Source organism: Cherax quadricarinatus, chromosome 33 (genome assembly GCF_038502225.1).
Source record: "Cherax quadricarinatus isolate ZL_2023a chromosome 33, ASM3850222v1, whole genome shotgun sequence".
NCBI lineage: Eukaryota > Metazoa > Arthropoda > Malacostraca > Decapoda > Parastacidae > Cherax > Cherax quadricarinatus.
The window spans coordinates 22,298,334-22,312,937 of record NC_091324.1 but is presented as its reverse complement, the minus strand read 5'-3'; the positions used below and the strand labels follow the sequence as shown (position 1 = coordinate 22,312,937).

The window sequence follows — 14,604 nt, the reverse complement described above, 5'->3', positions numbered from 1 at the left end:
GTGAAATTGTTATCTTGGAAGATAGTGAAAATAACTTTTTATATAGCAGGATCACAGAGTTCGAGCCAGTCAGTGCATCGTGTTGCTGGTTGACCAATCACGGCCATGGTAAACAAAGACGCAAACTTAGATATTACAAGATCACAAGGACCACAGTCTCCTCAAGGAAGGTTCCTTGACGTTGGTGAAGGGCTCTTGATGTAGGGAATTGGATCTGTGCTCCAGTTCCCTGAATTAAGCCTGAATATCTTCCACATCCTCCCCTATGGGTTTAGCGCTTCCCCTTTGTAATAAGAACAAGGACCCCAATGGAAGTAAGTCAGGTTGACGTTTTTTTGGGTTTATCCTAGGTAATTTACATGTGCGCTGCATGACCCTTGTCGCTTAGCGCCTTATTTTGATTATAATAATTTACACTAATGTATGATAATTGTATCTATGTGTACCTGTACCTAAATAAACTTACATGAATATATCAGTTATAATTATTGATAGTAAAAAATATGAAATGAATATATTAAATAAATATTTACATTGCCCTCCCAACGCCCACGAGCCCTTTTAGGACGGGGAAGGTGCAGGAGCCAGAGCTTGCTACCACCTGCAGCTCACAAGACTGCTGTTCCCACGAGCTCCCCTGAGGCGGGGCAAATGGCAAACCAGAGGCCTAGTTTCTCCCTACGAGCCCCGTAAGGGCGGAGAATGGGGCTAAACCTGGGGACAGTTGGTCCCGAAGATGAGGTCCTTGTACCTCTTTCCATGGGAGACGACACTAGGTGGGTCAGATAAGATAAGATAAGATAAGATTTCGTTCGGATCACGACTGTCTAACTTATTTCCATTGGGGTCCTTACTCCCAAGACGGAGCCAAGGCTGGGTCACCATCTGGAAAAGACCTGGACGGGGATATAAAATGAATATATGTTATCGCACACAAATAAGAATTACATGCATGTATTAGCTCTCTTCTGATGTTGGCATTGCACCAATCTGCAAAGTTTTCAGGTATGATGCTACTACCTATCTCCCCTCAAGGGAGGTTCCTTGATGCTGGTGAGGGGCTCTTGATCTAGGGAATTGGATCTGTGCTCCAGTTCCCTGAATTGAGTCTGAATGACTTACACCCCCCAGGCGCTATATAATCTACGGTTTTAGCGCTCCCCATGATTATAATAATTATAATACTACCTATCTAAGTTGTATCAAATACTTATAGAAATAAGTATTAGTATTATTACCAGGAAGAAAGTGCAGGTCTTCAGCCTCAGTGTTATCGAGGCTTATAACTCTTAACATGAGTAAGCTTTGATAAACGTGACATTTTGAGGTAATCAGAATGAGGGACTGATTACCTCAAACTCCTCATCTTCCACCGTTTTTCAGTTGGACTGATGAAGCCACTGACTGGCGAAACGTATCCACAGTAAGGATACCGAAATGTTGCACAAGTGTCTCATTCGTCGACTATGAGGGCAAGAATATTTTATATGTGGCTCTTGATTCAATGACCTGAAGCTGCTTTCCTCTTTGGATTAAATCTGGTTGCCTCCTATTCCCAAGGCGCTTTATGACACTTATGGGTTTAGCACTCTACCATGAACGTAATAATAATGTAAAAAAATTGCCTTTTGTTTCTAAAATTTTCAATTTTTTTTTTACGAAATCAAAGCAAGAACACCCCTCAAGGACGGTGCCTTGGTGCCGCTGAGGGGCTTTCGATCCAAGTAATTGGACTTATCTTCCCTTGGATCCCCCTCAAGGAAGGTTCCTTGATGTTGGTGAGGGGCTCTTGATTTAGGGAATTGGATCTGTGCTCCAGTTCCCCGAATTAAGCCTGAATGCCTTCCACATCCCCCCCCAGGCGCTGTATAATCCTCTGGGTTTAGCGCTTCCCCCTTGTATGTGATTTAATTGGAGACACTTTGGCCTTAGACATAACAAGAGAAATAACACTATTACATTGAAGGTAAGCAACTGCTCCATATGCCAATTTTGAAGCATCACAAAAAATGTGGAGTACATTTTCCCCATTTGGATTGGCCACCTGGCGTGGGAACTCCAACATTGGAATTTTTTCATAATCACCAATTAATTCATCCCACCTGTTAATGAATTCCTCAGGTAGAATTTCATCCCAAGCACATTTAAGTTTCCATGCTTCCTGAATTAATAATTTCCCTCTTATAGTAAGGGATGACACTAAACCTAGTGGACCAAAACATTTGGAAACTTCAACAAGCAAAACTCTCTTAGTTAATTTATTGGGCATACTGTAATTATTAGGTTTTAACATTAAAAAATCTCTCTCGGTATCCCAAGTTAAACCCAACACATTATTACATTTTGGCACTTCATCTCCAGGGTAATCTTTACTTATTTTGTCCTTTAATTTGGACGCATTACTATTCCATTCCCTCGGAGGCATATTTGCACTTTGCATTATTTTATTAGCCTCTCCATAAGTCATTAACAGTTCCTCTTCAGTTGACGTCACACCCAGGAAATTGTCCACATAAAATTGTTTGCTCATTACTTTACTCAATGGACTTTCCATATGTTTAAGGTGTGCATTTATCGTCGTTTGAAGTAGGAACGGACTGGATGTAGCACCAAATAATATGCTCCTAAAGCGAAAGATTTTCAGAGGGCTAAGTGGGTCACTAGGATTCTCAGGCCATAAGAAGCGGGTACAATCCCGGTCAGCCTCTTGTAAACCCACTCTTAGGAAAGCTTTACTTATGTCAGCCGTAAAGGCATAGTGCTTCACTCTGAAATTTAATAAGATATCTCCTAATTTTTCCGTCAACGACGGACCTGTCATCAAACGGTCATTTAAACTAGGTACATTTTTGTTACTCCTGGCACTACAATTAAACACAATCCTCAAAGGAGTGGTCTTAGAATCCTTCTTCACTCCGTGATGGGGCAAATAGTGACCATAAATTTTGGCTTGCTCAGGAGGTACCTCTTCTATAAATTTATTAATTAACTGCTCAGCAATTATATCATTATAGGCAGTTAACAATTCTGGTGTCTTACTCAGTTCGCGGAGCTGAGCCTTTAATTGTCCATATGCCATTCTGTAATTAGTGGGCAATTCTGGATGGTTCAGTCTCCATGGAAGTCGTACCCAGTATTGTCCAGATTCAAATTTTACATCTCTCAGGTATTGCTCCTGAGTAAAAGAATCGTCTGGACTTTCTTCATTTACATTTATTCCAATGCTGTCTAATTCCCACAATTTATGCACTGGCTCAACACCATCCTCTATGGAAGAATTATACTGGGGCACGACTTCATGAGTAAGACACAGTTATGGTATTTGTAGTTTTCTCTAATGAATTATTATTACGAGGAATCCTACCATACATTACATGGCCTCCTGCAGTCTTCAAAAGGGTGACACCACATTTCTTTACCATACCCTTTACAAAGGAGGCATAATAGTCACTACCTATCAAAATATTTATTGGGCCTACAGAATCATCACTTACACCAGAAGGTGCTAAATTTACATTATGTGAAAGTCTTTCTGTAGCTTTACTAAGCCCTACTGTAGATAATTTCTCTGAAAGTCTATCTACAATTACTGATTTAACACGTTTTTTCTCATTGCCCAACCTGACAGTTACATAAACAGTGTCATACAATTGAGCCCTTTTATCCGAGAGAAAACCAGATAATTTTAAAGTTGTGGGATCTCCCATCTGTACTTTCATACCATCAAGACATTTACGTTTAACGAAAGTACGCTGGGATCCTTGGTCTAATAATGCAGTTACATTTTTTGATTTATGCCTTTTATCATAAATTTTTACCTGTAACACAGGTAAGGCTACTTCAGCAAAACCATCATTATTAACATTAGCAGCAATTTTTACATTAGCTACTGTTGTGTCAGGATTGCCAACATTATCATTATTATCAACATTGTCATATAGACCCTTACACATGACTATTTGGTGTCTTCCTTTGTGACACTGATAACAGTTGTTTAATTTAGCATGACAATCCTTTACATTGTGATTACCTAAACACCTGATACATCTGTCAAGTTCCTCCAGTCTTTCAACTTTATCATTCCATGAATTGTATGCATTGCAATTCTTAGAAAAATGAGTACCCTTACAGAAGAGACAATCTCTCCTTTCTTTGACTGGTTTCTTATTAAATGGGCTACTCTTAGGAGGGTACTTATTCTTCTTACCTTGTGGAGAATCATTATTTCTGATTCCTGCTCCTTGATATGCCCCTATGTAACTCCTTTTAGGAAATGAATTTTGATTATTAACATTAGGATAATTTTTCCCTTTGTGAAACTTGGCAGATACCTCAGAGTTATCATGTGTTGCATCTTTAAAATGAGTTAGTTGGCTGGTCTGCAATTGCACAATCAATTCTTGTAGACCTAGTCTTATTTCCTCCAGACCAAAATAACCCTTGTGATATTTGTTGGAGAACCATTCAAGTGTTTTATAGTTTAATTTATTCTGTATCATGGCACTCAATAACCAGTCTGTATCCTTCAGATTATATTTATTACTTAAAGTTTTGAGAGTGCTCTCCAGTTTAACTCTAAACTGCTGTAAACCTTTGTAAGTGTGATCTGGGGATTTTAAATTAACAATGATATTCACTAGATCCAACCTACTTTGTTCTATATTACCATAAGTGACCTTCAACAGGTCAACTGCTTCCTTGTAAGAGTCATTTACATTGGGAAAGGCTTGTATGAGTATGTGAGCATCTCCTCTTACCTGTCCTTTGAGGTAAAATAATTTAGTTACACAGGCTAGGTCACTCCTGTCATGCACAGCTGCTTTAAAATTGACCAAAATTCCTCCCAATTTTCACCAGGATTAAATACAGGTAAACATAGTTGTGGGAGTTTTGGCAAAGACATATTGTTTGTTGGAGCAGACTGATTAACTGCCTTGTTTACACATTTTAATTTATTCAAGGCCTGACTTTTACAAGAAAGAATCTTTTCCTCTAATTCATAATACTGATTAATTATGAGATCTACTTCAGTCTCATCTACACAGTTTACTAATAAATCTCCTTCATATTTGTTGTAATATAATTTGTATGAATCATATCTATTACCTAAAGCATCTAAATACAATTTTAAATCATCAGTATTCACAGTTTCTTGATTCATTAATTCCAAACATTTATTGTATGCTTTTGTTACATGCCCCTTTCTAGCTTGCAGAGATGCTTTCTTTGCTCTATATTCCATATGTTTGTCTTCTACATTAATTTCCTCATTTTCAGCCATGATGCAATGTATTAAATTCAACTTAATAACACTGATTATGTACTAAATTATGTACTTTATAAAGGTAAATAGTACAACTTACCTTTGAATAAATCCTAGCTAGCTGAGCTTAGCAATTACATGTATAATATAAATTTTAAATGTACATTAATACAAACTTGGCTCATCAAAATTAATATTATACAAATTAATAAATCCTTGCCAGAATTTGGCATAGCAAAATTAATATACACATTAATAATTAGCTACACATGGCTTATCAGTTATACATACAATAATATAAATCTTGGCCAAAATTGGCTTATCAAATTAATATTATACAAATATAAATCCTTGCCAGAATTTGGCATAGCAAAATTAATATTATACACAATATAATCTTTATCCACACTTGTCTTATCAATTACACATACACTGATATAAATCTTGGCCAGAATTGTCCTATCAAATTAATATTATACAAATTAATATAAACTTAGCCAGACTTGAGCTTAGCTTATCAAAATTAATATTGTAATTATTATAATCCACTACACATTAAGTAAATTTGTGAACTTAACATCCACCTCCTTCTGTCATTTCACATATAATTATTAAGTAATTAACCAATTAATGACTTCACTAATTACCTCCGGTTCAAGAAGGACCAATGGGCAAATTAATTGTGGAAAATTGCATTTATCTGAATGTAACTCATTATATACGTAACAGTAAATGACAACAAAGATAATTATTATTTATCAGAGTTACATAGACAAGTAGGAATTTGGGACACCTAGGTCGCAAAAATGTCCCCCTTCGATACCTACCACTGTCATATCCACAAGTTGCTCTGGACCTATTAATTATAAATGAAATATACATACACCAGGAATACTGGTAAATATATAAATTTATGGACTGTATATTACATTAAAAAATGAGTATATATAAATACACAATTACATAACAGAAGGAAAATATATCTTAATATCACTCACCAATTTGACTGGAGATTAATGTGTATTATACCCAGAAAACCTCACTGTCTAAATTTATGAAATTACTGGCCAGAATTAAACATAAACAGACTTATCTGAGGTTCCTGGAGCTGTGTTGTCCAGTCGCCTGATACTCAAATTATGCAGGAATGCACATCCAACAATTTTGCCTCCTATTTGAGAGGTGTCAGCCCAATTTTAACCTCTAGACGTCTAGAGCACGAAAAATTCTTCCCATTCACTCTAACGTTCTGTTCAATTCAATACCAAGATGGCGAGTCCCGTCTGCGCAGACGCAGGCTTTCCGTTTTCTATGACATAAATATTATTAAATTCAGTATGGTCATCTATTTACATATAAATACTGAATTTCTGGAAAATATATACAGTATTTTCCACATTAGGTATCTGTCCAGCTCTCTCTTGAAGGCAGCCAGGGGTTTATTGGCAATTCCCCTAATGCTTGATGGGAGGCTGTTGAACAGTCTTGGGCCCTGGACACTTATGGTGGCAGGAGGGAGGGAGTGAACCCAGTAGGAGAGTGTAACCACCAATAGGTGAGTAGGAATATGTGACAGAATACACAGGTACCTATTTTTTTCTGATGGGTGTTTCTTGTTTGCAATTTATTTGCGCAAGCCACTTTTAAATGTATTACAAATAATTTGTATTCACAGTTGAATAGTTTTACGTATCCCATATAGTCATTGCGGATGATATACACAAGTAACAAGTCTGGTCCTACTCTGAGACTCTAACCCCTTATCTACTCTAGCTACATCCATCTTGTGAATACTTGAGTAGTATCTTGAACGTCCTGACTATGTCCCCTCTCTTCCTTCGTGCCTCCGGTACTGTTAAGCTAGGTTCTTCAAGCCTGTCACAATATATATTAAACAGTAGGAGTAACATTGCATTTAACAACTAGAAAAATGAGCATTATAATGAAGTAGTAAACGTTTGTGCCAAGACTTGAGTTGGGTGGCGGGAAGGTTCGAATTCACCAAGGTCACTCCTGAAGATGCTGCATGCATAGTCTAGTCTCATAATTATTTTTTAAAATATACCGAGGCTTTCATAGAATACACACATTTGTTTCTCATATGAAGAGTTTTTTTGGGTAAGTGTATACAGTTCGGAGGAGGAGATAAGAGAGGCAAAGATGTAATGTAGTGCATTTAAGCATGAATAGGTAACTGAGAGTCAGCTGAGAGGGAAATGGTGGGTCCGTTAGGGAAGATGCTAGCCACTAATCCCCCTGTTGTTTAGTTGTGAGGGTCACTATGTACTGTAGTGACGTAGTACCGTGGTAATGATTTGTGTAGTGATAAAAGTGACGTGTCCAGTGTTATGTTCATAGTAATTTTGTCATGTTTATTGTAATTACTAATTTGTGGGAGTGACGTGCTTTTATAATAATGTTGATATGTGCATTGTGATGGTGATGACTAGACTAATTTATCAGTATAACATGTTAGGATATCATAGAGAGGGTAACATAGCTGGCGTTGAAAATACTGTTCCATGATACAAGACAGAAAACGCCCATCGTTTAAAACTTAACAGGTGATAAGATAAGATTTCGTTCGGATTTTTAACCCCGGAGGGTTAGCCACCCAGGATAACCCAAGAAAATCAGTGCGTCATCGAGGACTGTAACTTATTTCCATTGGGGTCCTCAATCTTGTCCCCCAGGATGCGACCCACACCAGTCGACTTACACCCAGGTACCTATTTGCTGCTAGGTGAACAGGACAATAGTGTAAGGAAACGTGTCGAAATGTTTCCACCCGCCGGGAATCGAACCCGGGCCCTCCGTGTGTGAAGCGGGAGCTTTAGCCACCAGGCCAATTAATTTTCATAGCGAATAGCTGACAGTGTGTATGATTAGAACTGCTGATAGCGTGTATGATTAAGATTGCTGACATTGTGTACGACAAGGACTTGACGTTGTGTATGATTAGGACTGCTGACAACGGTATGACTAGGACTACTGACAACGTGTATGAATAGAACTGCTGACAGTATATGACGATGGCTGCTGACAGCATATATGACTGGCTACTGACATTGTGCACAATTAGGATTTGACATGTATGACCAAGACTGCTAACAACGTGTATGACTTGGACTGCTGACAACATATATGACTACACCAGCTGGCAGCATGTAACTTTGCATGCACCACAGAAGTGTAAGTTACTGCACTGATCCCAGCTGCTCAGCTCAGAGTCAGCTATTTGACTTGAGTGCCCCTCCCCCCTCAACATGTGACTTCTAAATCTGATCTACACACACAATACACACGCAGACTATTTTTTTCTGTACTGCTGAAGATCTCAGACGGAGACCGAAATACAATCTGTTATTTATATCTCTATGTAGGTTATTAAGATTGTGTTCGGATTTTTAACCCTGGCGGATTAGCCACCCAAGAAAAGCAGTGTGTCACCAAGGGACTGTCGTCTTATTTCCACTGGGGTCCTCAATCTTGTCCCCCAGGATGCGACCCACACCAGTCGACTAACACGTACCTAATCGCTTGCTAGGTGAACGGGAGCACCAGGTGTAAGGAAACACGCCCAATGTTTTCATCCCTGCTGGGGCTCGAACCACGGACACAGCGTGTGAAGCGAGTGTTGCATATCAAGCCACGGGCTACCTTCAATCCACAGGCCAGTATCTTTAACATGCCTATTATAATAGTGTTTTGAAGATTGTGTGGAAATTAAATTGGAGCTTCTGGAGAGGAGAGGATTCTTTAGAGAAAACCAGCATGAATTTAGGAATGGGAAATCCTGTCAAACATATTGGAGTTGTGGAAAAAGACACTTATGTACAGTTCAGGACATTTATTAAAGGAATCGTTTCGCCACGAGTGGCTTCTTCAGTCCTAAAATAGAGAAAACTAAGAAAACGCGTATATATAGTTGAAGGAGTCAGGTGAAGTGTCATGTGGGTAGAGGTGGTAGTAGTAGTAGTGAAACTAAGGAGGTGAAACGGATGGTTACAGAAGGACCTGTTGACATCATGTAACGGCAGTTTCCAGAATGGGTAATATCCTGTTGATTAGCAATTTTGAGATACTGTAACTACCGGACTGGAATAAAGTTGGTAGAATTACCGACAGTATGTAAAGTAAAAGTACACAAGTGCAACTAATGTGACATTTTATTGTGGCAACGTTTCGCTCTCCAGGAGCTTTATCAAGCCATTGATAAAGCTCCTGGAGAGCGAAACGTTGCCACAATAAAATGTCACATTAGTTGCACTTGTGTCCTTTTACTTTACAACTACCGGACTTTTGCTTTATAGTGTTACTGACAGCAATTAGGGCAGATTCTATGCATTTTCTCCGTCTTAACTCGTCTTCATTAATCACTAGTTTAGCCTCACTGAATTTCGTGAGGTGTCCAACATCGTCCCTATGTTAAACACACGCGTTTTTGCGGTCATCATTTCTGCAAGTATTTTTGTGTTCGGTGATCCTAATGTCCAGAGATCTGGCTGTTTCCCCTACATATACTTTGTCACACACCCCGCATGGTATAGTGTAAATTCCTGCACTTGTGCCAGAATCATGCTTGGATTTTTGTATCAGGTTCCTAATAGTAGTTGAAGAGCTGGTAGATATTTTAGCCAGTTTTCTGTCAGACATTTTTGAAACGTTAGTGGCAACATTGCTGACCGGTAAAACGATGTAACTTGGAGGCTTTTCTTCAACTTGATTGGTGTTGGTCTTGTTGAGAATGCGTGTCGCACGTTTCCTGCAGTCACGTATGAAGTATAGGGGAAAGTATAGTGAACTAAAAGAATTGGTGATGTATGTGCATTCTTCTTCGAGGAACTGCGGACTGGAAATTCTGTAGGCTCTCAAGAAGAAGCCAATAACTACCCTTCTTTTAGTTCTGGTGTCATGGTTTGAAAAGCAGACAAGAAATGTAGAAGATCGTTGGATCTTGTGGGTAGGTTTCCGCCATAGTAAGACTTTTCCACAAGGCACAGTACTCGCCCCCATCTTATTCCTTATCCTCATATCAGACATAAACAGAGATATACACCACAGCACCGTATCATCCTTTGCGGATGATACTAGGATCTGCAATCTGCTGAGGAAACCTCCAAGAAGATATAAACAAAGTCCAGTGGGCCACGGTAAACAATGTGTTCAATGAGGACAAATTGGAGGAGATAATAACTAGAACAGAGTATACTACTGACTCCGGCCATACAATAGAGCGGAAAAATAATGTAAGGGACCTGGGAGTAGTAATGTCTGAGGATCTCACTTTCAAGGATCACAACAGTGCCACGATCGCACGTGCAAAGAAAATGATAGGATGGATAATGAGAACTTTCAAAACGAGTGCCAAGCCCATGATGATCCTTTTCAAATCACTTGTTCTCTCTAGGCTGGAATACTGCTGTACATTAACATCTCCATACAAAGCAGGTGAAATCGCGTACTGCACGTATAAGTTCTGTCAAGCACCTTAACTACTGGGAACGCTTGAAAGCACTTGACTTGTACTCGTTGGAAAAATCTTGGAAAGAATGGTCCCAAACCTGCACACAGAAATCACTCCCTACGAAAGTAAAAGACTGGGCAGGCGATGCAAAATGTAAAAAGTAGGGGCGCCATTGGTACAAAGAGAAAACACCATAAGTGTCCGGGGCCCAAAACTGTTCAACAGCCTCCCATCAAGCATCCAATAAACCCCTGGCTTTGGACAGATACCTAAAGTCAGTGCCGGATCAGCCGGGCTGTGGCTCGTACGTCGGACTGCGTGCGGCCAGCAGTAACAGCCTGGTTGATCAGGCCCTGATCCATCGGGAGGCCTGGTCGTGGACCGGGCCGCGGGGGCGTTGATCCCCGGAATAACCTCCAGGTAACCTCCAGGTATCCAGGTAAGAAGAAGCCAATAACTACCCTTCTTTTAGTTCTGGTGTCATGGTGAGAGAAGAAATGTAGAAGATCGTTCTTGTGGGTAGGTTTCCGGTAGACTTTAAAAGAAAGTCTGTTTTCACCAGTACGTAGGAAAACGTCGAGAAAATGTAACTGGCTGTCCTTCTTTTCCTCTAGTGTAAATTTGTTAGTAGATTGCACAGTGTTGATGATGTTGAGGATGCCACGTACATCTAGATTTTTGGGTACATTGACCAAAATATCATCAACGTACCGCATCCATGTAACTGAACTTGGGATGTTACTGAGGATCCGTCTGGATTCTAAGTCCTCCATATATAAATTAGCAAGTACTGTACTAAGGGGGGATCCCATAGCTAGCCCGAAGAGTTGTTTTACTTCTTGTCTTCAAACCTAAAGTAAGAAATTCCAGTCCGCAGTTCCTCGAAGAATGCACATGCATCACCAATTCTTTTAGTTCACCACACTTTCCCCTACACTTCATACATGACTGCAGGAAACGTGCGACACGTATTCTCAACAAGACCAACATCAATCAAGTTGAAGAAGTCTCCAAGTTGTATCGTTTTACCGGTCAGCAACGTTGCCACTAGCGTTTCAAAAATGTTTGACAGAAAACTGGCTAAAATATCTACCAGCTCTTCAACTGCCATTAGGAACCTGATACAAAAACCCAAGCATGATTCTGGCAAAAGTGCAGGAATTTACACTATACCATGTGGGGTGTGTGACAAAGTACATGTAGGGGAAACAGCCAGATCTCTGGACATTAGGATCACCGAACACAAAAATGCTTGCAGAATTGATGACTGCAAAAACGCGTGTGTTCAACATAGGGACGATGTTGGGCACCTCATGAAATTCAGTGAGGCTAAACTAGTGATTAATGAAGACGACTTAAGACGGAGAAAATGCATAGAAGCTGCCCTAACTGCTGTCAGTAACACTATAAAGCAAAAGTCCGGTAGTTACAGTATCTCAAAATTCCTAATCAACAGGATATTACCCATTCTGGAAACTGCTGTTACATGATGTCAACAGGTCCCTCTGTAACCATCCGTTTCACCTCCTTAGTTTCACTACTACTATGACTACCACCTTTACCCACACGACGCTTCACCTGACTAAATATACGCGTGTTCTTTATTTTCTCTGTATTAGAACTGAAGAAGCCACTCGTGGCGAAACGTTTCCTTTGATAAATGTCCTGAACTGTCATAAGTGTCTTTTTCCACATCTTGTCGGTATCACCGTACCATTTCCTCATAATGGAGTTATATGACCGTCATAGAAATAAAACAAAGACAGGGATTGACGAACTGCATCATCCTGCTCTGAAAAAAAATCTGATGCAGTACCACATCCGAGATTAGTCTAAAAATTAGACCAGGCAGAAATAAACGGCCGAGTGATTCTGTGGATGGAGTACCTGAAACAAAAGCTATCAAGAGAGAGTAACGTGTGAGGTCCCGCTAGAGTCAGTGTTAGGACCGTTGCTGTTCCTAATAGGATATAGGTTGGATACGAGTTAGAGAGGTCAGAGATAAGCTTCAAGGAGACCTGGAAATACTGTAAAGATGGTCCAAAGAAGTGTCTAATAAAGTTCAATTTAAACAAATGCAAGGACATGCAGATTAGTAAGAGTAAGACAGTACAGCATGGAAGGAGCTCTCGAAGTCAGGAGAGAGTGAACTCAGAAGCGGCCGGCGAAGACAGGAGCTGAGTATCCATCCCCGAAAACAAAATACGGTAATCACAATGCGGTGCTGGGGTCAGGACTCGACTCCTGTAAATTCAAATAGGTGAATACACACCCACGCATTGTATTCAGGAACAATGGAAGATAAAATCCTATTACGTATATCCGTTATTTCTGCTCTTCTACATTGTTTTTATTGTTGCTTTTGTTTTGTTTGCACCCAAACGTGCGTTTCTGTGATTAAAGTCGGCAATTTGGGATGCTAAAAATAACAGGTAATCCATCTTTATGAACCAGTTGATTTAAGAGCGAATAGAGGAACAGTTGAGTAGAACGCTCAAGACATATTGTTTGCCCAGAGGAATATGAAAATTTATGCTGACGCTGGTTTTAATGACTTGACCCACTCGCTTACCGGTCTATCTTCGTAAGAAAAATAAAGATCATATAGGATGTGCTGGTAAGTTTTCCACCTAATTTAAAAACAGTTAAATGAAAAAATAGTGGCCTAACATCAAAACAACTCTCTATAGCCTAGATCAGTTGTCCTTTTACGTCTTTGCAGCCATTGCTAAGCTTTTTTGAAACAGTCCATGTTGTATATGTATAACCCCCTACGGGTTTAATGCTACCTCGTGAATGCAATAATAATTTGAACCATATTTTGAGTGTCGATCAGGGAATAATAAAGCTAATTTTAGAATAACTAGATCAAAGATATATATTTTGAAATTCCTGCCTCGAGCTAGGTTTCGTGTTAAGGTTATAGTAATTGCTTTTGTTGCTTGTTTTAGGTATGTCTTAGGTTTAATAGGAAACAATTACTAAGACTGAATGTTATAAAATGCCCAAATTTTAATATAATACACTTTTCAGACTGACTGGGTCTCCGCAGCCTAAAAAAAAAAATGGCCTACACCGAAGGTACGGAAGAATTACTTTTCTTTGCAAATCAATTTACCACAAAGCTAGGCAGTGTTTAGCATCCATCATCGTAATGCCCTAGTGGCTTATTCCCTGGTTAAGTACAGTGTATTGTTAGTCCTTCCAGCTATTTTTGCAGCAAATTGTAGCCCCTTAGGTAAGTATTACGCTATTATCATTTATATATATATATATATATATATATATATATATATATATATATATATATATATATATATATATATATATATATATATATATATATATATATATATGAAATGATAACGGTCTTACATTTTTCTTTGCATTTATTCGAACGTGTGGAAATTATAAGCTTGTTTTCCTCACCCTTTCCTTCGTCGGCCACAGTTTGATCCATTTCTTAACACTGCATAGGAAAGATCTTAACGATATCAACACACACACACATATATATATATATATATATATATATATATATATATATATATATATATATATATATATATATATATATATATATATATATATATATATATATATATATGTGTGTGTGTGTGTGTGTGTGTGTATGTGTGTGTGTGTGTGTGTATGTGTGTGTGTATGTGTGTGTGTGTGTTTGGAATATAAAGGAAGAGCATATAGCAGCACACTTCGAGGCTCCACCGATAATGTTCTTGTTCCATATTTTTTTATTAGGTACACGGGTTCACCGCTTTCGCCAGAATTGAACTGGTCATTGCCACCCTGTTTTATTTTGAGAAGTCACATGCATTCATGTGACTTGTCAGTTCATGTGTTTCCGCAACAGCTA

At 39.0% G+C, this 14,604-nt stretch overlaps 1 protein-coding gene across 4 annotated transcripts in view; it reads left to right on the top strand.

The window, feature by feature from the left end:
• The first annotated feature begins 7,586 nt into the window (after positions 1–7,586).
• The window catches only part of LOC128693989 (uncharacterized), a 137,999-nt gene continuing 130,981 nt past the window's right edge, over positions 7,587–14,604 (top strand). Inside the window, exons 1-2 of one of the 4 annotated variants that reach the window (XM_053783949.2) lie at positions 7,587–7,988; positions 13,764–13,811. In XM_053783949.2, coding sequence (XP_053639924.1) covers positions 13,796–13,811 — 16 coding nt within the window. In that variant the 5' untranslated portion in view covers positions 7,587–7,988; positions 13,764–13,795. The remainder of the gene's footprint in view (positions 7,989–13,763; positions 13,812–14,604) is intronic. The other 3 variants (XR_008407786.2, XM_053783947.2, XM_053783950.2) reach the window with 3 other exon arrangements.